This window comes from Hyperoodon ampullatus, assembly GCF_949752795.1.
Source record: "Hyperoodon ampullatus genome assembly, chromosome: 19".
In the NCBI taxonomy this organism is placed as follows: Eukaryota; Metazoa; Chordata; class Mammalia; order Artiodactyla; family Ziphiidae; genus Hyperoodon; species Hyperoodon ampullatus.
In genome coordinates, this window is record NC_136932.1 from 37248895 (window position 1) to 37274955 (window position 26061).

The window sequence follows — 26061 nt, forward strand, 5'->3', positions numbered from 1 at the left end:
TGCTGGGTCATATGGTAGTTCTATTTTTAGTTTTTTAAGGAACCTCCATACTGTTCTCCATAGTGGCTGTACCAATTCACATTCCCACCAGCAGTGCAAGAGTGTTCCCTTTTCTCCACACCCTCTCCAGCATTTATTGTTTCTAGATTTCTTGATGATGGCCATTCTGACTGGTGTGAGATGATATCTCATTGTAGTTTTGATTTGCATTTCTCTAATGATTAATGATGTTGAGCATTCTTTCATGTGTTTGTTGGCAGTCTGTATATCTTCTTTGGAGAAATGCCTATTTAAGTCTTCTGCCCATTTTTGGATTGGGTTGTTTGTTTTTTTGCTATTGAGCTGCATGAGCTGTTTATAAATTTTGGAGATTAATCCTTTGTCAGTTGCTTCATTTGCAAATATTTTCTCCCATTCTGAGGGTTGTCTTTTGGTCTTGTTTATGGTTTCCTTTGCTGTGCAAAAGCTTTGAAGTTTCATTAGGTCCCATTTGTTTATCTTTGTTTTTAGTTCCATTTCTCTAGGAGGTGGGTCCAAAAGGATCTTGCTGTGATTTATGTCATAGAGTGTTCTACCTATGTTTTCCTCTAAGAGTTCGATAGTTTCTGGCCTTACATTTAGGTCTTTAATCCATTTTGAGCTTATTTTTGTGTATGGTGTTAGGGAATGATCTAATCTCATACTTTTACATGTCCCTGTCCAGTTTTCCCAGCACCACTTATTGAAGAGGCTGTCCTTTCTCCACTGTACATTCCTGCCTCCTTTATCAAAGATAAGTTGGCCATACGTGCGTGGGTTTATCTCTGGGCTTTCTATCCTGATCCACTGATCTATCTTTCTGTTTTTATGCCAGTACCACACTGTCTTAATTACTGTAGCTTTGTAGTATAGTCTGAAGTCAGGCAGCCTGATTCCTCCAGCTCCGTTTTTCGTTCTCAAGATTGCTTTGGCTATTCGGGGTCTTTTGTTTTTCCAAACAAATTTTGAAATTTTTTGTTCTACTTCTGTGAAAAATGCCAGTGGTAGTTTGATAGGGATTGCATTGAATCTGTAGATTGCTTTGGGTAGTAGAGTCATTTTCACAATATTGATTCTTCCAATCCAGGAGCATGGTATATCTCTCCATCTATTTATATCGTCTTTAATTTCTTTCATCAGTGTCTTATAATTTTCTGCATACAGGTCTTTTGTCTCCTTAGGTAGGTTTATTCCTAGATATTTTATTCTTTTTGTTGCAATGGTAAATGGGAGTGTTTTCTTGATTTCATTTTCAGATTTTTCATCATTAGTGTACAGGAATGCCAGAGATTTCTGTGCATTAATTTTGTATCCTGCTACTTTACCAAATTCATTGATTAGCTCTAGTAGTTTTTCGGTAGCATCTTTAGGATTCTCTATGTATAGTATCATGTCATCTGCAAACAGTGACAGCTTTACTTCTTCTTTTCCAATTTGGATTCCTTTTATTTCCTTTTCTTCTCTGATTGCTGTGGCTAAAACTTCCAAAACTATGTTGAATAAGAGTGGTGAGAGTGGGCAGCCTTGTCTTGTTCCTGATCTTAGTGGAAATGGTTTCAGTTTTTCACCATTGAGGACAATGTTGGCTGTGGGTTTGTCATATATGGCCTTTATTATGTTGAGGAGAGTTCCCTCTATGCCTACTTTCTGCAGGGTTTTTATCATAAATGGGTGTTGAATTTTGTCGAAAGCTTTCTCTGCATCTATTGAGATGATCATATGGTTTTTCTCCTTCAACTTGTTAATATGGTGTATCACATTGATTGATTTGCGTATATTGAAGAATCCTTGCATTCCTGGAATAAACCCCACTTGATCATGGTGTATGATCCTTTTAATGTGCTGTTGGATTCTGTTTGCTAGTATTTTGTTGAGGATTTTTGCATCTATGTTCATCAGTGATATTGGCCTGTAGTTTTCTTTCTTTGTGACATCCTTGCCTGGTTTTGGTATCAAGGTGATGGTGGCCTCGTAGAATGAGTTTGGGAGTGTTCCTTCCTCTGATATTGTTTGGAAGAGTTTGAGAAGGATGGGTGTTAGCTCTTCTCTAAATGTTTGATAGAATTCGCCTGTGAAGCCATCTGGTCCTGGGCTTTTGTTTGATGGAAGATTTTTAATCACAGTTTCAATTTCAGTGCTTGTGATTGGTCTGTTCATATTTTCTATTTCTTCCTGAGTCAGTCTTGGTAGGTTGTGCATTTCTAAGAATTTGTCCATTTCTTCCAGGTTGTCCATTTTATTGGCATAGAGTTGCTTATAGTAATCTCTCATGATCTTTTGTATTTCTGCAGTGTCAGTTGTTACTTCTCCTTTTTCATTTCTAATTCTACTGATTTGAGTCTTCTCCCTTCTTTTCTTGATGAGTCTGGCTAATGGTTTGTCAATTTTGTTTATCTTCTCAAAGAACCAGCTTTTAGTTTGGTTGATCTTTGCTATCGTTTCCTTCATTTCTTTTTCATTTATTTCTGATCTGATCTTTATGATTTCTTTCCTTCTGCTAACTTTGGGGGTTTTTTGTTCTTCTTTCTCTAATTGCTTTAGGTGCAGGGTCAGGTTGTTTACTCGAAATGTTTCCTGTTTCTTAAGGTGGGATTGTATTGCTATAAACTTCCCCCTTAGAACTGCTTTTGCTGCGTCCCATAGGTTTTGGGTCGTCGTGTCTCCATTGTCATTTGTTTCTAAGTATTTCTTAATTTCCTCTTTGATTTCTTCAGTGATCACTTCGTTATTGAGTAGTGTATTGTTTAGCCTCCATGTGTTTGTATTTTTTACAGATCTTTTCCTGTAATTGATGTCTAGTCTCATAGCATTGTGGTCGGAAAAGATACTTGATACAATTTCAATTTTCTTAAATTTACCAAGGCTTGATTTGTGACCCAAGATATGATCTATCCTGGAGAATGTTCCATGAGCACTTGAGAAAAATGTGTATTCTGTTGTTTTTGGGTGGAATGTCCTATAAATATCAATTAAGTCCATCTTGTTTAATGTATCATTTAAAGCTTGTGTTTCCTTATTTATTTTCATTTTGGATGATCTGTCCATTGGTGAAAGTGGGGTGTTAAAGTCCCCTACTATGATTGTGTTACTGTCGATTTCCCCTTTTATGGCTGTTAGTATTTGCCTTATGTATTGAGGTGCTCCTATGTTGGGTGCATAAATATTTACAATTGTTATATCTTCTTCTTGGATCGATCCCTTTATCGTTATGTAGTGTCCTTCTTTGTCTCTTCTAATAGTCTTTATTTTAAAGTCTATTTTGTCTGATATAAGAATTGCTACTCCAGCTTTCTTTTGATTTCCATTTGCATGGAATATCTTTTTCCATCCCCTTACTTTCAATCTGTATGTGTCTCTAGGTCTGAAGTGGGTCTCTTGTAGACAGCATATATATGGGTCTTGTTTTTGTATCCATTCAGCCACTCTGTGTCTTTTGGTGGGAGCATTTAGTCCATTTACATTTAAGGTAATTATTGATATGTATGTTCCTATTCCCATTTCCTTAATGGCTTTGGGTTCGTTATTGTAGGTATAGTCCTTCTGTTGTGTTTCTTGCCTAGAGAAGTTCCTTTAGCATTTGTTGTAAAGCTGGTTTGGTGGTGCTGAACTCTCTCAGCTTTTGCTTGTCTGTAAACGTTTTAATTTCTCCATCAAATCTGAATGAGATCCTTGCTGGGTAGAGTAATCTTGGTTGCAGGTTCCTCTCCTTCATCACTTTAATTATGTCCTGCCACTCCCTTCTGGCTTGTAGAGTTTCTGCTGAGAGATCAGCTGTTAACCTGATGGGGATTCCCTTGTGTGTTATTTGTTGTTTTTCCCTTGCTGCTTTTAATATGATTTCTTTGTGTTTAATTTTTGACAGTTTGATTAATATGTGTCTTGGCGTATTTCTTCTTGGATTTATTCTGTATGGGACTCTCTGTGCCTCCTGGACTTGATTAACTATTTCCTTTCCCATATTAGGGAAGTTTTCAACTATAATCTCTTCAAATATTTTCTCAGTCCCTTTCTTTTTCTCTTCTTCTTCTGGAACCCCTATAATTCGAATGTTGGTGCGTTTAATGTTGTCCCAGAGGTCTCTGAGACTGTCCTCTGTTCTTTTCATTCTTTTTTCTTTATTTTTCTCTGCATCAGTTATTTCCACTATTTTATCTTCCACCTCACTTATCCGTTCTTCTGCCTCAGTTATTCTGCTTCACAAACATTCTTGTGCAGCCAGTGCCCAGGAATCCTGTTACAATGAAGATTCTGATTCTGCAGGTCTGGGGTGGGGCCTGGGAACCTGAATTCAGAACAAGCACTCAGGAGACCACACCTGAGCTTCTCCTTAGAATCCCTAAGCCACATCTGAGATCAATGAAACACAAATCTCGTGCAAGAAGAATTTTTCAGGATACCCAGGTGATCCCAAGAGCAACCAAGATGGAGAACCAGTGAGGTAGCCTCTGGAAGACTGCACGCAGGGTAAGCACCAGGGATCCAGCTGGAGCGAGTCTGAACTGCATCCTAGGGAGGGCCATCCTGCTTCATTCTGCCTGGTTCATGAGAACCTTCCAGTGCCCAGGAGTCACAAGCATTTACTGAGTAAGTTTCTGCAGAGCCTGCCGTATGCTTGGGCTGGCCGCCAGGATGAATAAAACACAGGGCTTATAGTGACAGCACACGGGCTTCAGACAAATACTTGCAATAAAACATTGCTGGGGTCATAGCAGAAGTTGGTACAGGATCTGGGAAGGACACAGAGGGGGGTGTGACCATCTCTACTTTGTGGGGTGGGTGTCCAGGTAGAGTGGCCAGGGGGATGAGATGGCGGAGGGAGGCGGTTCCAACCTGAGGAGGGTCCAAAGCAAGGTACTAATGCGTGAAAAGCCCACAGTCCTCCAGGCATGAGGGCTGGAGGCAATAAGTATTTGGGGGCAGCTGCACGATGCTGTGGTTGCAAGCGCTGGTGTCACCCGATCAGACCGAGATCTGGCCCCCGCTGACTAACTCTGTGACTTCAGACCAATCCTCAGCATCCTCACCAATAAAAGAAACATAATAATAGCGCCGGGCTTCCCTGGTGGTGCAGTGGTTGAGAGTCCGCCTGCCGATGCAGGGGACGCGGGTTCGTGCCCCGGTCTGGGAGGATCCCACGTGCCGCGGAGCGGCTGGGCCTGTGAGCCGTGGCCGCTGGGCCTGCGTGTCCGGAGCCGGTGCTCCACAACAGGAGAGGCCACAGCAGTGGGGCCCGCATACCGCAAAAAAATAATAATAATAATAATAGCGCCTACCTCATGGGTTTGTTGGGAAGATGACATGAGTGAATACGCACAGAGCGCTCAGAAGAGCAGGTATGTAGGAGGCACTCCATAAATGTCAGCCGGCTGCAGCGGAGGTAGCCAGCCAGGAGCTGCGGCTGGGACCGCAGCGGGGCAGTGTGGCTGGAGAGGAGAGGATGTGGGGAAGGGAGGGATGGGGTGGGTGAGGCAGGGCAGGAGGCTGCGCTTGGAGCGGGCGTGGTCAGAGGTCATTCTGAGCATCCGTTCTCAGCTGCGTGTGGCAGGACCGGAGGGGACATCCCCAGTAACATCCAGGCCACCGCTTAGAGCATCTCTACACTCTTGGTTTTCCTGCCCTTTCTACGAACATCTTCCCCTCCCAGGCACACTCAACGCTCAGGTCTGGGCGGAGAGGGCCCTTCAATTATTGACAAATATTGACATTCTTCTCTAAAAATAAGCCTTTTTGCTTTCACGAAACCACAAATGCCAGGTTATTTCTATAAAATGGCAAAAACGGAATGCCCGGCAGCCCCTTGGAGAGGAGAGCTGGCGGTGCCTGGCTGGTGGGCGCCCAAGGCTGCTGGCCCTGCGTCCAGGCGGGAAGACCTCCAGCCTCCTCTGGAATCTCTGCTCATCCTTCCAACTGTCTGCTATCTCCCTGCCCCTCCCCCGAACTTCTTTGGCAGATGTCTTCCTCACATGCTACCATCTAAAGGAGCGTTAGGACTCCGGCTTGGGCAGTCCCTCCGCACCCCCCAAATCCTGGGCCTTAAGGAATAAAGGGCCTTCTTCCACAAGGTCTCGGAGTAGCATCATCTCCTGACTCGAGCCCCCATCACAGCTCTGGGTTAATAGCGATTGCATGCTTTCCTCCTCTAAAAGACGCTCCCTTAGTCGCCCCTCCCTCCTGCTGATGGTGGTAAATCCAAGCCCATAGCTTTGCTGTCCCCGGGCTCGTCCATGACCGAAGGCACCTGCATCCCCAGGGTTTGTGCACATCACAGCCGGTTGACATGAGGTCACTGAGCTGATTACAGGTTTCTCTACATAGTTCAAAAACCCAGAGGGAAGGAGGCTTATAGTGTAAGCCCGGATTTAGGTACTGAACCAGAACAAGGAGAAGTTTCTTTTTGGGGGGTAGGGGGGATAACATGGCACACTTACTTCTGCCATGACATGACACCAAGGAGGCGTTTCTTACTTGCTTCTTCTCATTCAACAGATCTTACTCACAGCTCAGCGTCTCCATCTCAAGGGATCTGGCCCAGGTTCATTCTGAGCCAGAGAATCTGGTGGGTGGCAGGGGAGGGGACAGGGTCCTCCACAGCTGCTGAGCTCAGAGAGGAAGCAGGGTAGGTGGGATGGTCCTCACCGTTACACAAAGCAGCATGGGTCCTCGGATGATCCACCAGATATTCTTATTCCTGTTGGTTCCCCAGCACCTATGGCAAAGAGCAAGCAGTAAAAGAAGACTTACGTCTGAGACAAGGCTGAAGGTAAAGGGCCTGTACCCTCGGAAGAAGGATGCTCACACTCAAGACTCACTTGGGAGGGGGGAGGGAAGGGGGAGGGAGGGCCCAAATCCCTTCCTATTAGGTTGATACTGTGGACATATTTTTAACCAGGAAAATGGTCTTCGTGCTAATAGCTTGGTGTGTATCCTTCCACATTTTTCTCCGTGTTCATACAAACATGAATTCTTAATTCTACAGGCACACCTCATTTTACTGTGCTTCACTTTATTGCACTTCGCAGATATTGCGTTTTTTACAAATTGAAGGTTTGTGCAACCCTGCGTCGGGCAAGTCTGTAGGCGCTATCTTCCAACGGCATTTGCTCACTTCGTGTCTCTGTGTCACATTTTGGTAATTCTTGCGGTATTTTAAAGCTTTTCATTGTTACTATATTTGTTATGGCTATCTGTGATCAGTTATCTTTTTTTTTGTGTGTGGTACGTGGGCCTCTCACTGTTGTGGCCTCTCCCGTTGCGGAGCACAGGCTCCAGACGCGCAGGCTCAGCGGCCATGGTTCACGGGCCCAGCCGCTCCGCGGCATGTGGGATCTTCCCGGACCGGGGCATGAACCCGTGTCCCCTGCATCGGCAGGCGGACTCTCAACCACTGCGCCACCAGGGAAGCCCTGATTCTTTTATCTACATACTTAAGTATATACTGGATGGCCAAAATGGAAGGGAGTGGATATTCTCTTTGGGAAAATAGTATATTTCCTTACATTGGGGCCTATCTGGGAATGGCTAGCTCATGGAAATGTGAGAAGAGGTGAATTACCTACCCTGTGTTCTCCAGCTGAGCACGGGCGAAGCTCCAGGGTACAACAAAGAGCACCGGGAAGGCTGGGAGAAAACATGGAAATGGAGTCAAGGGCTGGCCGACCAAACTTGCCTACTGCCTGCACTACCCTGATGGGCCAAGCACAACTGGTTGAAACTGATAAAAACCCAAACATCATAGAACTGTGGACTGTGAGAGCTGGAGAGGCCTACAGTGGCACAGGGCCATTGACTGTTTGAGAAACCAGGAAGCAGAGAGGAGAACAGATTTGCCACATGTCACAGAGCAGCTTAGGGTAAATCCAAAGACAATGATCAAACCTCCTGAATCACCGGCCAAAGTTATGCCCTCTGAATGCCGCAGCCTCAACTTCCCCAAGAGTTTGTGGCAACAGGGGTTCCAGACCTCATCTTGGAGACTTAGTTGGCACATGGACTGAATGTGTGTGTCCCCTCCAAATTCGTATGTTGAAGCCCTAGCCCCCAATGTGATGACATTTGGAGATGAGACCTTTGGAGGAAATTAGGTTTAGATGAGGTGTGTGTGGTAGGGGTGGTCATCGTGATGGGATTAGTGTCCATACAAGAGGAGACCAGAGAGCTCTCTCTCTCTCGTGCTCTCTCTCCCCCCTCCACCATGATAGGAGGCTACAGCAAGAAGGCAGCTGTCTGCAAGCCAGGAAGAGGACCTTCATCAGAACTCAACCATCCTGGCACTGTGATCTCACAGTTCCCAGCCTCCAGAAGTAAACATCTGTGTTTCAAGCCACAGAGACTATGGTATTTTGTTATGGCAGCCCTAGTAGATGAATACAGCTGGGGACAGGGTAGGAGGAAGGTCATCTGATTCTACCAAAACCTTCCCAAGTTTCGAATGTGTGCATTGGGTCTAGAGCACTTACGTCTACGTGCATGTACACATGTGCATGGGAGTGCGTGCACACTCACACGCACACACCCCTCTTTTCAGAGTCTCTTGTGATTGAGGGGTTATCTGTCCCAGAAACCTCACTCCAGTTGGTCCCTAACTCCAACCAAAAGCTCTATTGGGCTCCCACGTTCTGACAGGTCCCCAGGAGAAGAGGCTGGGGGTTCAGATCACTCACCCCAACCCACCAGCAGGTATCTGGGCCACAGCCGCCTTTCCGAAAGCACTATGGGCTCCAGGAGCGTGTGGAGGTAAAGGCCTTCAACCAGCAGCCACGAGTAATTGGCACCCACGAAGTAGTGCAGGAGAACCTGGGCCGAGCGGCAGGAAGTGGACACCTGCAGAGGACAGAGCACATGGGGGTGAGTCCAGGCTCCCTCAGCATCTGGACCCCACCAGGGTGGAGAAGGGCCTCCACGTGCACAGCCCCTCCCTCTGAGCTCCCCTCTCTCCCAAACCCTTGCTGACCATCTCAGAGAGGTTGGCAACAATATAAAAATATGGGGGCTTCATATAGGTTTTAAAGCCCAGCTTCTTGACATGCGAGACATTTTTAGACAAAGACAAGGAGAATTCATCAGCAGCAATTTCCATAAAGAAAGCACTGAAAAAAATTTTTTTAAGTTAAAAAAGAGTGAAGTAAGTCAGAAAGAGAAAAACAAATACTGTATGCTAACACATATATATGGAATCTAAGAAAAAAAAAAAAAGGTCATGAAGTACCTAGGGATAAGACGGGAATAAAGACACAGACTTACTAGAGCATGGACTTGAGGATATGGGGAGGGGGAAGGGTAAGCTGTGACAAAGTGAGAGAGTGGCATGGACATATATACACTACCAGCCGTAAGGCAGATAGCTAGTGGGAAGCAGCCGCATAGCACAGGGAGATCAGCTTGGTGCTTTGTGACCGCCTAGAGGGGTGGGATGGGGAGGGAGGGAGGGAGACGCAAGAGGGAGGGGATATGGGAACATATGTATATGTACAGCTGATTCACTTTGTTATAAACCAGAAACTAACACACCATTGTACAGCAATTATACTCCAATAAAGATGTTAAAAAAAAAAAGTTAAAAAAGAAAGCACCGAAAGGTATGTCTTCTGATCTCAGTTCAATTAAGCAAGGTATCAATAATTTAAAAATCTTCATATTACTAGAAATGAGGACATAGACTTCTAAATAATTCATGAATCAAAGAAGAAATGATAATAGAAATTAGAAATTATTCCTGAACTGAATGTATGGAGAATACTGCATATCAAAACTTGGGGCATGCAGCTTGGATGAATTTTACAACTAGAATGAAACTTACCTACTCAAGTGCATTTATTAAGAAAGAAAAAGGCTGAAAGTCACTTACCTTAAATATGTCAAAAATGTTAGAAAAAGAACAGCAAAATAAAGCCAAAGAAAGTACGTGGGAGGAAATAATAAAGATAAGAGCAGAAATCAATGAAACAGAGGACATAAAATAAAGAGAATCAACAATGCCAAAAGTTTGTTCTTTGAAAAGTCCAGTAAAATTGAGAAACTTTAGCAAGGATTATCCAGGGGGGAGAAAAGAGAGTGAGGGTACAAATAATCAGTATCAGGAATGAAAAAAGGAATACCACGATAGATGTAACAGACCTTAAAAAGATCTTAAGGGAATATAAACAATATGCCGATAAATTTGAAAAGCTAGATGAAGTAGACAAATTCCTAGAAAAACACATTACTACAGCTGACACCAGAAGAAATAGAAAATCTGAATGTAATACTTCTAATTAATCCATAATTAAAAGCCTTGCAATAAAGAAAACTCTGGGCCCAAATGGCTTCACTAGGGTAATCTATCAAACATTTAAGGAAGAAATAATACCCATTTTAAACAAATTCTTCCAGAGAAGTGAGAAAGAGATCATTTGTCTTGAGAAGTCAGCATAAACTTTATGCTGATAAAGGCAGTACCTGATAAAACCTGATAAAGGCAGTACAAACATACCTCATGTATTGTACTTTGCCTTATTGGGCTGCTCAGATACTGTTTTTTACAAACTGAAGGTTTGTGGCAACCCCATGTTGTCCGATGATGGTTAGCATTTTTTAGCAATGAAGTATTTTTAAATTAAGGTATGTGCATTATTTTTTTAGACACAATGCTATTGCACACTTAACAGACTATAGTATAGTGTACGCATAACTTTTATATGTACTGGGAAACCAAAAAATTCATGTGAGTTGCCTTATTGCGATATTTGCTTTACTATAGAGGTCCGGAACGAAACCACAGTATCTGCAGGGTATGCCTGTACAAGAAAAGAAAATTACTCCTGAACGTAGATGAGGAACTGCTAAACAAAGCACAGTGTTAGCTAACAGTCCAGCAGGAGGGGAGACAGATTACTATCTGAGGACCTAGCTGGATTTCTTCCAGGAGTGTAAGGTAGTTTGAGAGGTTACTGCATTCATTATTAACAGGATAAAGGAAAAACCATCTCAACAGATGTAGAAAAGCTTTACTGCCGTGAAACACAGTAATAATTTTAAAAGGTTGATCTGGTCCATTTCTTTTGTCTACAGGTGAAGCAATTTTCCACCCATTGGGTATAAAGCAGCCTCTCAGTGACATTTTCTGCTACTGATTTCCTTTACCTGCCCCATTCTCGGGAGGTTGAATTTTTTTTTTAAGTTAGGTGATGCATCTCTAACCAGAGAGACTGACAGCGCTTTCTCTCTCTCTCTTCTCCTCCCCAGCCTCACGGTCTTGCAGTTCCCAGTATTGATCCACCAGGTCGAGGCCAACGGTAAGGAAGGACATACCTCTGACACATAGGACATCCACTCTTTCTCACTGTCGGGCCTCTTAGAGTAGGAGTTGTAGAAGATGACGTCTTTCACCAGCACAGCCAGGGCTCTCAGGATGAAAGAGGCAAACAAGTTCATGTGGATATAGTTGCGTGTGCAGTGGAGTTTTCTGTGCAAGGAGAAAACAGAGTGTCTTCCCTCAGAAAAGAATGGCTCAGACCGACAGGTGTGTGCCTGAAACCCGTGTATCTGCCACTGAAGGCAGATATGTTCAGAGTGTAGTCTCCAGAGCTGGATAGCTGGCTTAAAGGATCTTACCCCTCTGTGTCTCATTTTCCTCATGTGTAAGATGGAGAGAATAACAGCTATCATCTACAGCATGCTCAACATGCCAGGCTATGTTCCAAGCTACTTGCCTGTGGGTACTTACGGGTATCCTTACTCCTCACAGCTTCCGACATTACAAATGGGGGAACTGAGGCAGAAAGCTTAAGTCCAAAGTCCCAGAGCGGTAAGTGGCAGAGCTGAGATTTAGACCCAGAAACTCTGAGGTCAATATATGGCTCTCCGAGACCCTACTCCCTGTAAGAACAAGGGCACTCACCACAGAGGGCTACAGGAGGATTCAGCCAGTTAATGGGTGAAAAGTGCTCACACAGTACCTGGCACGTAAGTGCCTGGAAAATATCAGCTCTCATGACCTCCCTCACCCAGCTGGAGCCTCCTGTGCCAGCTGATGTAAAACTGCATCCTCGGGCTTCCCTGGTGGCGCAGTGGTTGAGAGTCTGCCTGCCGATGCAGGGGACGCGGGTTCGTGCCCCAGTCCGGGAAGATCCCACATGCCGCGGAGCGGCTGGGCCCGTGAGCCATGGCCGCTGAGCCTGCGTGTCCGGAGCCTGTGCTCCGCAGTGGGAGAGGCCACAACAGTGAGAGGCCCGCGTACTGCAAAAAAAAAAAAAACCTGCATCCTCGGTCTCTCTAGTGAAAGGACCCTTTTCCAGCACTGTGCTCTCAGAGCCCTGCCTGTGCCCCTGTGCGGCATATGTCCGTCCAGTCCTGCCTTGCTTTAGAGCTATTATTACTTTTTTAGTTTCCAAAAAGATTTGAGCAGGTCCTTGTGTTTTACTATTTATGCATCCTTCTCCCTAGACTGGGCCCAGAGCCAGAGACAAAATGGACACGTAGTCAACCCAGGCTCTGCTAAAGTTACTTCCTCCAGGGCCAGGCAGTTATTTTCTCCTGGCCTGGTTCTGGGACTTTGGGAAGATGAGTGGAGGAGGTCACAGATAGCAGTGGGCACAGGCTGTGGAATTCTCTCCCATTGTTCAATAATTGTTCTCCCAGCGGGGTAAGTGGTCATGACTCTGCTCTCTGCTCTAGGGCCTCAAGAGCATCATGGGATTGAGGGGTCAGGTGGGGCCAGCCCTGGGCCTCGCAGAGCCCAGGTGGGAGCTGCTCTAGAATTAGCATCCAGGTCTCCAGGGTCCCCATCCAGGCCTCCACATCTGCATCGAATGTTCATTCTGCCACATTACACTCCGTTATGTTCCTGAACGGACCAAGACCAGGAGACAGCCTTGGAGGGCTCCCTAGGGGGTCTATAAATATCTCACTTGGGTCGTTTCTAAAAACGTGATTTAGTAAAATGCATTCAGGTTTTGGATTCTGAAAGACAGTAGAAGGGAGTGAAAATGCTCAGGCTCTGGACCGCCCGGTTGTGATCCTGGCTCCATCACTTGCCAGCTGTGTGATTGTGAGCAAGTCACGTCATCTCTCCATATTTCAGTTAACTCACTTATAAAAAGGAGTAATAATAAGGCTAATCTCCTAGGGTTAGAATTCATCTTAATTCTGATTAGAAAGAGACTTAAATGACTTAATGCACATAATGTGCTTAGAACAGTACCTGGCACCAAGGAAGCACTCCAATGATTGACGGCTAATTGGAGTCCGAGGGCCCTGGATTAAAACCCCAGCTCTCCCACTCACTAATTTGTTTGGGGGAAGTTTTTTAATCTCGTCCATAAAAATAATGCATCTGGTAGAGTTGTGGGGAGAAGGGGCTGTGGTAGTAATGGGTGTAACTAGGAATTTAGACCAGGGCTGGGCAGAGGTCATCTAATCCAAAAGGGGCAAAAGCAGAGTTAGGAGTCCCAGATTCCAGTCCTAGCTGTGCTTTGCGACCTGGGGTGACTCAGTGTCTTTCTCTGGACCTCTGAGATCCCTTTCCTCTACCTACGAAATGGGATGGATGGACTGGAGACTCTCTCGGATCCCTTCCAGCTCTGAGGAGCCATGAAATCATCCAGCCCAGTCTCCTGCCTTCTAAAGGGAGACAACGAGCGCATGCCTGGGTACCTGTCTGCACACGTGACAGCAGAAGTTCCACTCACCGAAGAAACAGGAGGAGGGTGAGAGCCAGGAAGAGGGAGACGATGGAGAGGGAGTACCCCACAGTGTACAACAGCTGCAAGGTCGACAGCAAGGCGCGGTGGTCCACCTGAACGCAGAGAAAGAGCAGGTGTGACCGCCAAGCCGGGCAGCTATGGTGTCCAACCCCCTCTCCAGGCCCCGAACCCTAGTAGACCTGTTTATACCACAGCTCTCTGGCACATCTCAGAGTTCAAGGAAGCTTCAAGAGTCAAGAGCCCACTGGGGGTCTCACCTCCATGGCTGGTCCCACTGCCCAGCAGTGATGCACTGAGATTCACGATATCATAAGAGCATTGTGCCCAGGACAAGAGGACATCTTGGGAATGAGGACAGGTTCTTTGCCCCCAAGCGTGCTGTCCCTAGAGCATCGGGGTCCCTGTCTCTGGAAGACAGGGCTGGGTTTCCATCTGGATGTCTCCTTCCTAAAGTAACTTTTCACAGATGATCTCTTTAACAAAGACCCACTTAAAACACTGGAATATTTTCCCTGAGTCCCAGGATACCCTGATTGAGAACAGAGGTTAGTTTACTGGCAATTCTGTTATTAAGTGTGATTTTCCAAAGGAAATCCCAACTTCTCACTCAATCCACTGTGCATATAGCCATCAAGATTATGTTTCTGAATAAATTTTTGCACAAGAACCCACAGTAAATACGTATTACCTGCTAGGTTATGCCTAAACTTCTCTGCATAACTCTTTCATCAGCTTTACTGGAGTATAATTGGGGTACAATAAGCTGCACATATTTAAAGTATAAACCTTGGTGAATTTGGACATGAATATATCTGTGATTTCATCACCACATTCAAGATCATGAACATTTCCATCACCTCCCGAAAGTTTCCTTGTGACCCTTCGTAATTCACCCCCTCTCATTATCCCTTGCCTTTAGAGGGTAGTTTGCATTTTCTAAAATGTTATATAAATGGAATCTTATAAGTATTCTATTTTTTGTCAGGCTTATTTCCCTCAGAATAATTATTTAGAGATTCATCCATGTCATAGCATGTACCAATAGTTCATTCCTTGGCTATTATCAAAAAGGCAAGAAATAACAAGTGTTGGTGAGAATGTGGAGAAAAGCAAGCCCTCCTACACTGTTGATGGCAATGCAAACTGGTGCAGCCACTATGGAAAACAGTATGGAGATTCCTTCCAAAAATTAAGACTAGAACTACCATTTGATCCAGCTATCCCACTTCTTGATATTTATCCAAAGAATACAAAAACACTAATTCAAAAAGATATATACACTCTTATGTTCATTACTTACAACAGCCAAGATATGGAAACACCCTAAGTGCTCAGCAACAGTTGAGTGGCTAAAGAAGATATGGTAAATATATATAAGAGTACTACTCGGCCATAAAAAAGATGAAATATTGCCATTTGCAAAAACATGGATGAACCTTGAGGTTTTATGGTGAGTGAAATAAGTCAGACAGAGAGACAAATACTGTATGATTTCACTCATACGTGGAATATAAAAAAATGAACAAAAACAAAATAAACGATCAAACCAAACAAAAAGAAACACGGGGGCTTCCCTGATGGCGCAGTAGTTGGGAGTCTGCCTGCCGATGCAGGGGACACAGGTTCGTACCCCAGTCCGGGAGGATCCCACATGCCGCGGAGTGGCTAGGCCCATGAGCCATGGCCGTTGAGCCTGCGTGTCTGGAGCCTGTGCTCCACAACGGGAGAGGCTACAACAGTGAGAGGCCCACATACCGGGAAAAAAAAAAAGAAAGAAAGAAACACGTATATACAGAGTAGTGGTTACCAGAGGGGGAGGGGCAGGGGGATGGTGAAAAGAGTAAAGGGGATCAACTATATGGCAGTGGATGGAAAGTAAATTTTGGGTAGTGAGCATGCTATAGGGTATACAGAAGTAGCAATAGAATGTTGTCTACATGAAACTTGAATAATGTTGTAGACCAATATTACCTCAATAAATAGTAAATCTAAAATTCTGAAAAATTTAATAGTTTGGGGCTTCCCTGGTGGCGCAGTGGTTGAGAGTCCGCCTGCCGATGCAGGGGACACGGGTTCGTGCCCCAGTCCGGGAGGATCCCACATGCCGCGGAGCGGCTGGGCCCGTGAGCCATGGCCGCTGAGCCTGCGCGTCCGGAGCCTGTGCTCCGCAATGGGAGAGGCCACAACGGTGAGAGGCCCACGTACCACACACACAAAAAAAATTTAATAGTTTATTCCTTTTTTATTTCTGAGTAGTATTCCATTGTGAATACACCGCAATTTATTTATGCACTCACCCACTGATGGACATTCGGATTCTTTTCAGAGTTTGGCTCTCACATATAAAGTTGCTCTGAGAATTTCTGTACAAGTTTTTATGTGGACATGGGTTTTCATTTCTCTCAGATAAATACCTAGAAATAGAATGATGCGGTAGCATGGTGTACGTTTTAACTTCTCAAGAAACTGCCAAACTGTTTTCTAAATAAGTGGTATCAATTGACATTCCCACCAGAGTGCCAGCTGCTTGAGGGTCTACTACCATTTCCTACAATCAGTCTTTTAAATTTTAATCATTCTAATGGGTGTGTAGTAGTATCTTATGGTGGCTTTATTTGCACTTCTCTAATGATTAAGTGATTTGAGAATCACTCCGTGTGCTTATTTGCCGTCTGTACATTTTGTTTAGTACAGTATCTGTTCAAATATTCGGCCGTCTTTTTTTTTTTTGCGGTACGCGGGTCTCTCACTGTTGTGGCCCCTCCCACTGTGGAGCACAGGCTCCAGACGCGCAGGCTCAGCGGCCATGGCTCATGGGCCCAGCCGCTCCGCGGCACGTGGGATCTTCCCAGACCGGGGCACGAACCCACGTCCCCTGCATCGGCAGGCGGACTCTCAACCACTGCGCCACCAGGGAAGCCCTCGGCCATCTTTTAAATTGGATTGTTGGTCTTAATTTTGAATTGTAAATCTTCTTTATATATTCTAGATATAAATCTGTCAGATACATGTTTTGCCAGTATTTTCTCTCATTTTGTGGCTTGCCTTTTTTTTTTTAACAGTGTCTTTAAAAGAGCATACGTTTTTAATTTTGATAAAGTCCAATTTATCAACTTTTTCTTTTACAGTCGTTTCCCGTTATCTGCAGTTTTGCTCTCTGTGGTTTCAGTTACCTGCTGTCAACCATCGATCCAAAAATATTAAATGGAAAATTTCAAAAATAAACAATTCATGAATTTTAAATTGTGCGCCATTCTGCGCAGCATTGTGAAATCTCACACCGCCCAGCTCTGCCCTTCCTGAGCCATGAATCATCCCTCTGTCCAGCATATCCTGCCCGTTAGTCACTTAGTACCCCTCTTGGTTATTAGCTAGACTGTCTTGGTACAGCAATGCTGTGTTCAAGTGACCCTTATTTTACTTAATCATGGCCCCAAAGAGTAGTGATGCTGGCAATTCGGATGTGCCAAAGAGAAGCCACAAAGTGCTTCCTTTAAGGGAAAAGATGAAAGTTCTCGACTTAATAAGGAAAGAAAAAAAAATCATATGCTGAGCTTGCTAAGATCTACAGTAAGAACCAATCTGCTATCAGTGAAATTTTAGAGAATCGTGCTAGTCTTGCTGTCACACTTTAAACTGCAAAAGTTACGGCCACAGTGCATGATGAGCGCACAGTGAAGATGGAAAAGACATAGTGTGTACAATTTTGAAAGACACACACACACACACACACACACACACACACATAATCTCCTTAAAAAAGCACCAGTTAACACGCCTAAGGACCCCCAGTGAGCTGTCAGTTGGAAGAACATAACATATCTCGTTTGCCAAAACTCCAAAGGGCATAGATTTACTAACACTAGCCTTTTTTGGGCAAAAATTCAACCCTCTACTAGAAACACAGGTAAACATGGCCAGAAACTTTTTTTTTAAGTATTTGATTTCTTGGAAATATGGCCATTTGCAGAGATGGGGAGGCAATGCCCGTGTCCTCACTGCTCTAAAGAGAGAAAACTTTACTGCCTGTCTTGGAAAGTGCAGTTTTCCCATCTTGCTTTGCTGTCCCTGTTGGCAGACCTCAGCCCAGAGCAAGCAGCAGGCATCTCACACCTGCTGGTGAATTCGTTGTCACCACCTCTGTTTCCAGTCTCTTCAGAGTCACCTGGGGAGCTTTCCCATCAGTACTGACACCTAGACCCCCACCACACGCCCACTGACTCAGAATCTGTGAAACCATTCATTCAATATTTACTAAGTGCCCACTGTATGTAAAGGCTTTTGTGCACCTTTAGCAGCACTAGGCCAGGGGGTGGCATGTATTCTGATATAACTCTGACTTTGTCATTGTTCTCAAGCAGCTTCATCCAGGAGGGAAGATAAGAAATATATACAAAGTGCCCAGTTCACGGCATGCAGTTAGCATGAGTTTGGCGCTGTGAGAAACGTCAGACAAATCCTTGAGATAAGCTGAATCCAAGCCAACCACAGGTATGATTTTAATACCTTTAAGAGGTGTGACCTGTCACATGGTCTAGGGAATACAGACTTCTGCCAACTCAAGTCAAGTAATAAAGTTAAAAAGAGGTTGAGAAAAAATTCCCTGCGGAGGTAGAGGTTCTGATGGAAGGTTCTTCATGCCTGATGGGAAGATGTGATACACAAGAGAGCCGAGGATGGGCCAGTTCCCAGTGGGAAGGAACCACAGACATGATATGATGATCTACTGCCCAGCCAACAGGCTGGATCCTGGTGACGGAGCCAGCACTCTCACTTAGGTCGTGGTGACGAGGGGTCAGGCTCTCTCCAGAGAACTGTATGTCCATCAACTCTTTCAACCCTCACACGGTACATGCAATAAATACACTCTGCTGGGGATGGACGGGGAAGCAGAGGCACAGAGCAGTGAAGGGTGGGGTATAAAGGGCTAGGGAGCAAAGACTCTGGACGTGAGTCGGGCTGCCAGGCCCTTGGCCTTGAGCTTGTACCCCGGCTGCTAGGTGTGTGTCCCTCAGGACACACTGTCTCCTGCCACCACCAAGTCTACATTCTAGGAGGGGGTGGATGCCAGAGAATGTCAGAGTGACAGGTGCCGCAAAGGCTGGGGGGAGTGGTAGAAAGTGACCATGGAGACCGTCCCCCACGGGGTGGCCTTGGAAGACTTCACTTGGAAGGAGACATTGAGCTTGAAATGTGACTAATGGAAAGGAGAAGCCACAGAAGAGCTGGGGAAAGTGTTCCAGGCGGAAGGAACAGCAAGCACAGAGGCTGGGGTGCCTTCCCGGAGACGTTCACATCTCATCCCAGGAGCAGAAGATTCTGTGGCTGCCGTCCGGGTTGCTGTTTTGGGTGACGGAGGACCTTCCCAGGTGAGTCTGGGGCAGGCGCACTGGGGGCAGGCTCTCTGTGTGGCCCCTATTGCGGGGACCCCGGCAGAGGTTGGTTTGGGCCCCAGGGCCTGTCCTCACCGAGCCCAGCTGACTCACTTTTTGTTTGAAGCTGTGGTCCTCGGCGCATTCGGAGTTGTCCTGCCAAACGTCTGTGGAGTTCTCCAGCGTCTGCCAAGTGCCCTGAGAAAGGCAGTATCTGTAGGCCCTTCCTGAGTTCTCTGAAAGTAAACACAGCTCTGGGGGAAAGGTCAGAACACGCAGCCTGTTCCCCGAGCACGTGGGAAGGCCCTCATCCTCACCGCAAAGCTGTGGAAAATCCCAGGGAAAAGGAATTTTCACTTCCCCTTCTGGGGGCTCATAGCATCCTTGTTGTTTATTTAGGATGGAAAGAAAAACACGGAAGCCTCTACATCTCATAACAAACCATGTTCTGTTAATGTCTGCTGTGTTTAACCAAAGTCCCCAGAGCTGGAATGGTCCCTGGTGACTCAGAGATGTGACAGCCCTCCAAGGTGTGGCCCAGCTGGGAGACGCAGACCTGGGGCTTCCTGATGCCCAAGAGGCCATGCCATGAAGAAGAGAGGGTGCTGGACCAAGCCGGCTCTGCCACCTATGAGCTCTGTGGCCTTGGGCAGGGCCTTACCTCTCCCTGTCCCTCAATTCCTGCTTCTGATGACAAGTCTTGACTATTCGACCTCCAATAGTTTTCTTTACTCTTTCTTCTTCTTCCCAACCTCTTGCCTCTGCCTGTATCCACATCCTCATCCTCTCTTTTTCTGGACCACTGCAGGAACTTCCAAACTCACCTCTCCGATCCCCCTCCATCCCTCAGTTCATCAACCACAGGCTACCAACGTCATCTCCCCAAACCACAAACCCTGCGATGTCCTTCTCATGCCTTAACACCTTCACTGGCTCCACATAATCTTTCTCTACAGAGGGGAGTTTAAAGCCTGTAGCATAAAGCACGCTTGGCTTGGCGATCAGGCCCCAGCCTCACGGTCAGTCTCCTGTGCCTGTATATTCTCTCCCTTCTCATATTCTAACGCTCCTTCCTCTGTTCTCATCCACAAGAACCCTGCTCCATCCTTTCTTCTCCAAACCCCTCCACTGGTGCCACGTCCTAATTTGACATCAGGCACCCCACTTGGATTCTAAAAATTTGACGCACACAGTGTCGAGGGGAAGAGTAACTTCCTACCTTTTGGGACTCACACTCGCTTGAGTACATTTCAGGAGCCCAGAACCCACATTTTTCTTAAAAGGCCTTTAACTCAACTTCTTTGTAAGTGTGGATTTTTGATCACTTTTTCTCTTAAAGTGGAATCGACCTGTGTTTTTAGCTCTTGGGAAGGAACAGGTAGACGGTAGAGCTGGGCGATGCTGATCCGTTCCATGTGCCCTCAAGGAGTCGCAGACTTTCGGGTCCTTAAAGCCCTGAAGGAATCCAAGGAGTGTGACCTTAGTGGGGCTCGGCCTTAGCTCCCACTTACGAAGCACCTACTGTGTGGTGGACCCAATGTGTGCCTTCCCATTCACGCCTCAAAATGCCCTTAAGAATCGGCTGTTATTCACTTCACTTTATAAGGAAACCACAGCTTAGAGGGCTCTGGGAACTTTCCCAAAGTCTCAGAGTATAAAGCCCTTCCTTAGGGCTCCTGACTTCAGCAAGCTCTTTCCTCCCCCACTGAACTGACCCCGCTGGTCCAGCAAACTCTCTAGTATCTTCCCTTCAGCTTCACATCCTCAGGCCTTCTGGGCTGATTCCCAATGAATTTTCCCAGATGACAGTTCCATAGAATATGTCACTACTGCTCCCATCCAGAAATGCATCTTCCTTCGAAATTCTCTCTCTTTGCACTGGAGGCATCAAAATATTGAAACCAAATTTTAACTGATGTGATGATTCCTTGGGCTGAAATTAAGTACAAAATATCACCATGTTGCCTTCTCAGAAACCCATTCTCGGGAATTCCCTGGCGGTCCAGTGGTTAGGACTCCATGCTCTCACTGCTGAGGGCCTGGGTTTGATCCCTGGTCGGGGAACTAAGATCCTGCAAGCCGTGTGGTGTGGCCAAAAAAAAAAAAAAGAAAGAAAGAAACCCATTCTCATTTTGCTTGGCCTGGAAATTTGTAATCACTGATGTTCCTTGAGAATAGCAGCCCGTTCTTAGATTTGAACTGTTTCACTCCCCACCCGTCCAGAATCACACAACCAGGAGGCTGGGCTGCTGGGGCAGGTGGAGGTGGGTTCTAAGTCATGGTCACTTCAGGGCAAGCTAAGGGTAAAATTCCCCATCCAAATCCCATGGGGCTGAAAAGCACCAATTCCTCCCAACGCTATTGCAAGGGTAGTCTTGATGGCCTTCCTCTCCATCTGAGAAGCAAGAACTGCATGGATGTGAGCATCCCAGTCTTGCTCCCCATCTCCTTCTCCTCTCCACGACGGTGATAACTCTTATTCTCACTGCAGCAAAGTCTGTGGTCGCCAGACTTGGACTCTCAGCTCTTCAAAGAAAAGAGGACTCTGATATAAACAGAACCTCCAGACGCAGAAGACTTGCAGGAAGACAAGAGAAGCAGCAGAGAGGAAAAGGAAGATGTGTTACCGACAGCTTAGAAGGAGACCTTTCGTGGGAGAAGAGGGCTGGAGAAAAGAACCTGGTTGGAGCCTTCTAACCGCCCCCTTGGCTGGTCTGCCCAGGAGGGACCAGCCATAAAGGAAAATGTTAGAAATTGGTACAATAAGACTTATTACCTTTGCGCCACCAAGGTAAGTATGAAGGGCAGGGAACAGAGACGTTTCCTGCAGTGGAATGAGGCCAGCACACATACTGATCAAAGGTCCCGTTACAGACTGTGCCTGCAGAAGGAAGAGGACAAACTAAACGGAGGGAGCCCAGAACCCACCTCCCTGGCGTCAGAAGCTGGTGCAGGCTGCACAGGGCCCAGCAAGGGGCATCGCACTCTCCAGACAGGCCAAGGATGAGGAGCCACGTGGAGGGGACAGGAATGCTTCATGCAGCCCCACACTGTGGCTCTGTCTACCCAACTTGACCCCTGGCGGTGGTCCAGTCTTTTATGTCAATGTGCACGTCACACTGATTTTGGTTTACTTTACATGAGCTGAACTCTCACAGAAACTCAGGGTCAGGAGGACACTTGGATGTTCAGCCAGCATCTTCTGTCCCATAATTAACTAAATAATTGTCAAACCTTCTCCAGTTAGCTCCTGGAACACCCTTAATATGAAATGTGCAAAATGACTGGTGGATATAAGGGGATTTGCAGGATCCAGGTTCTTGGTCATGTGGACCTGACGCAAGCACTCCCTGGTCAGATTTCTCTGTTTGAAAATTAATCCAATGATCATTATGAAATATCTGGGCACCTCAAGCACAGGGTATGATTTACACCCTGGCACTTGGCAATGAGATACGACAAACGTGAGCCCCACCCTTATGGGCCCCCCAGAGTCAAATGAGGGGTTTCAGGCTGGACCCCAAACATCCGTATTGCAAGCTCCTTACTCCTGGTTACCAAGCATCATTTCCTACCATTGGCTCCCTATTAAGCTAGAACTCGGGGGCCACTCAGGGTGAAGACCCAGGTTGCTGGTATCGGGACCCTGCAAATGCAGATCTGCTGGGTTCTGGGCTGGCTCGGGGCACCCTATGGACCTGGTTGCCAAGTGTCAGCACCCAGTGTGTGGGTGCTCACCTGGCTGAGCTGCCCAAAGTGTGGCACCTGATCAGGAGGACCTGCCCTACTCTGACCTCAGAAAGCAATATTCCTCTAGGTGGGAGTGGTTCCTGCAATGAATCAAGCCTTGGTGGCCGCCCACCTGGCTGAAGGACTATTTAGAGGGAGGAGGGCATAGCCTGGAGGCTGGGACTGCCTTCAAGTCAGGAAAAGGCAGAGAGAGTTTATAGTGTCCTGTCAACCTCCGGGTCCCTGAATGAAATGATCTGAAAGAAGCCAGGAGAACAAGGAGGAGGCAGCTTTCACCCACAGTCCCCAGTCTCAGAGGCAGTGGGCCAAGGCTCCTTATTCCCTTCTTTTCTTTAAAAAAAAAAAAAAAAAAGAATTTGGAGATACCCAAAGAGTCAGCATGTAGGCAGGAGAGGCTGTGGGCTGACCAAACTATTCACTTATTAGCTAGAATGCTCTAAACCTAATGTAGACCGGGATAAGAGAAGTGTTAACACCATGGGAGACCGAAGGACACCCCCCTCAACACACAGTAGATTCCTGGGTTAACCTACAACAGCGGTTCATGTTATGTGATTAGGTGGTCAGTGTGCTGTGACACGTGGCTTTTATTAAAGATGGCCCCACGCATATATATCCCATCTCGCATGTTCTTTTACAACGGAGGCAGGTAGCCTTTCTAACTGTCTGACCCAACTGAACATGGCAGAAGTGACTTCCAAGGCAAGGTCACAAAAGGCAACGTGGCCTCTGGTCATGCTTGTCCTTGTAACCCAGCCACCATGCTGTGAGGAAGCCCAGGCCATATGGAGAGACCACATGGAAGTGTTCCAGCCAACAGCCCCAGCTTGATTCCCAGCATCAGCCAGCACACATGGGCGTGAACCAGGCTTCAAATGAATCCAACCCCTGGCCTTTGAGTCTTCCGGCTAAACTCCAGACATTGTAGAGCAGACACAAGCCATCTTCAGTGTGCTCTGTCTCAATTCCTGACCCACAGAAACTGTGAGAGATAATAAATCATTGTCATTACAGTTTTAAGCCACTAAGCTTTGGGGCTATTTGTTATACAGCCATAGATAACTGATACATGTACTTACCAGAAGTTTCCTTGAGTAAGTCTCTCAGACACTTCTCTTTGTACTGAGCCCACTTCCGAGTTGTCTCCTCCAGGAGAGATCCCGTAACCTGAGCAGAGAAAACCATGGTGACCCCCAGTTAGCAGCAAGCGCAGAGGTGGCCTTGTTATCATCTCACACCATGATTCTCAAACCTTCCCACTGATGAGTCCATAATGGCCTGCACCTCGAAACAACTTCTTTGGTAACTTATGTCCTATCTTCAAGATACATACACATTTCACATGCACTCCATAATCTAATCATATTGGGTTTGAAACAAACACAGAAGATTTTTTTCAAAATCTTCAATGAGCTTGACATTTCAGGAGGACGCAGTGTGCCCATCCTGACGTTTCACAACCAACCAGAAGAACAGCTGTGCACTTCTAAGACCCCGTGGATCTCAAAGAGAGGAGCAGCACGCTAAGAGGGCTCAGCGGTGGTCAGAGAAGAGCCAGAACGATTGCAGGGCCTGTACTGTCCCGCCCAGTGGCTGTGGGTCCAGAGTTGAAGACATTGTGTCACAGATGCTCTGCTACTGTACCGAGGCTTCGGGATCTTTTTTCTTTCTAACATCCCATAGAACCTTGGATATACAGCAAATATTTTGGGGGCTTTCCAGATAATTGGGTTGTCTAACAACTTCTAATTGTGTAGCTGAACCACTTGTTTTGCTTTTAAAGGGTCTTTCCCTTCTTCAATTTACTCATTTTAATTGAGAACTTACTTTGTCCCAGGCTTTCCATTAGGAAGGAATTAAGGGGGTACAAAGATGGGCAAGACACAGTCTCTGCCCTAAAGGACTTAGCGTTTGCTAAAGATAAGGTGATTATATAAGCAGCTGGCCTAAGTCGAGTGACAGTCTCACCCTGTCTTCCTCTGCTTCCAAACAGGCCCCTCCCCTAGTGGCTCAGTTCTGGCACCATCGTCCTCTCAGCCACAAACCAGAAGCCAGGAGTCATCCCCCACTCCTCCCCTCCCCCCCCCATATCCACCTATGCACCTGAGTCTGTCCTCCTGCGTTTCTCTCCTGTCCAAGCCGGCCTCTCATTCCCTTCAACTCCTCACTGGTGCCACGTCCCCGCTCCATGCTGTTCCAGGGGGGACAGGTCCCCAGGACTGACCTGAGAACGGGGGGTCCCCTGCCTAGTCTTCCCCTCAGGACCCCTTGACTCAAGCATGAACTTCTCAGCCACACCCGTCCCAAGTCTCTCAACCCCCATCCTGATCTCCCACGACTTGGGATCTTTGCCCTTCCCGTCGGCACCTCCCTTCCACACTCGCTTCCCCTGGCTCACTCCCAGTTCATGTGTCAATGCTCAACTCAAGCTCATGGCAGCTGGTCCCATTTGGCCACGTCTCTCACTGAAGCCTGGAGCTAGTAACCCTCTGCGGCGCCCCGGGACCCCACACACAACCCATCACTTTGTACCGTCATAGGCGGGTCACACGTTCATCTCGCTCACTACCCCGTATGTTCCTGGAGGGCCGAGCTAGCCCTTCACCTCTGAACACCAGCCCTTAGCACAGGGGCTACTGTCCTCTTTCTCCCACATTTTCCAGCTAAAGAAACAGAGGCTCAGAGATGGGGCGAGGAGGGGGCTGGGATGAACCCGGCAGGGGTTAAATATGTGATCTGGGCTAAGGTCGCCCGGCAAATCAGTCAGCTTTGTGGCTTTGTCTCCTCTCACAAGGGGTAACAAACTCATGGCTTTTCTGGGCCAGGCAGGTAACCTGAAAGAATGAGGTGGGACAGGTGATGGGGGGCTATTGTAAATTGGGGAGATAGTCCACCAAAAGGCATTCAGACACACACACACACACACACACACACACAGAGAATGAAACAAACAAACAAACAAAAACCATCTATGAGCCCCACAGGTAGCTAGTTTTCACCTCCTGAGTAATTAGCCCAATCTACCCCCTCCCTCCTCTGCCCACCATGCCCCCCTGCCCAATCCCATGGCATTCACGTTAGGGTCTGTGAGTAGTTGCTTTGCAATTTTTCCAGAGAAGCACACAGCCAACTTTCTGAAAAAGAGCTCGTATGGCCATCATTGGACAAGAGGTGCCCAAACTCTCTCAGCTCTCCGTGCCTTTCGTGTCTCAATAATTTTTCCACAGCATCCCCAGGCCAAA

The 26061-nt window shown here is 46.5% G+C and overlaps 1 protein-coding gene across 1 annotated transcript in view; it reads right to left on the reverse strand.

The window, feature by feature from the left end:
- Positions 1–26061, reverse strand: part of GLP2R (glucagon like peptide 2 receptor) — a gene marked incomplete at both ends in the record, with an annotated part of 51474 nt that overhangs the window by 20805 nt on the left and 4608 nt on the right. The window contains 8 exon segments of the mRNA XM_079725063.1: positions 6655–6724; positions 7575–7635; positions 8679–8838; positions 11305–11458; positions 13683–13789; positions 19184–19305; positions 21846–21950; positions 23899–23986. Coding sequence (XP_079581189.1) covers positions 6655–6724; positions 7575–7635; positions 8679–8838; positions 11305–11458; positions 13683–13789; positions 19184–19305; positions 21846–21950; positions 23899–23986 — 867 coding nt within the window.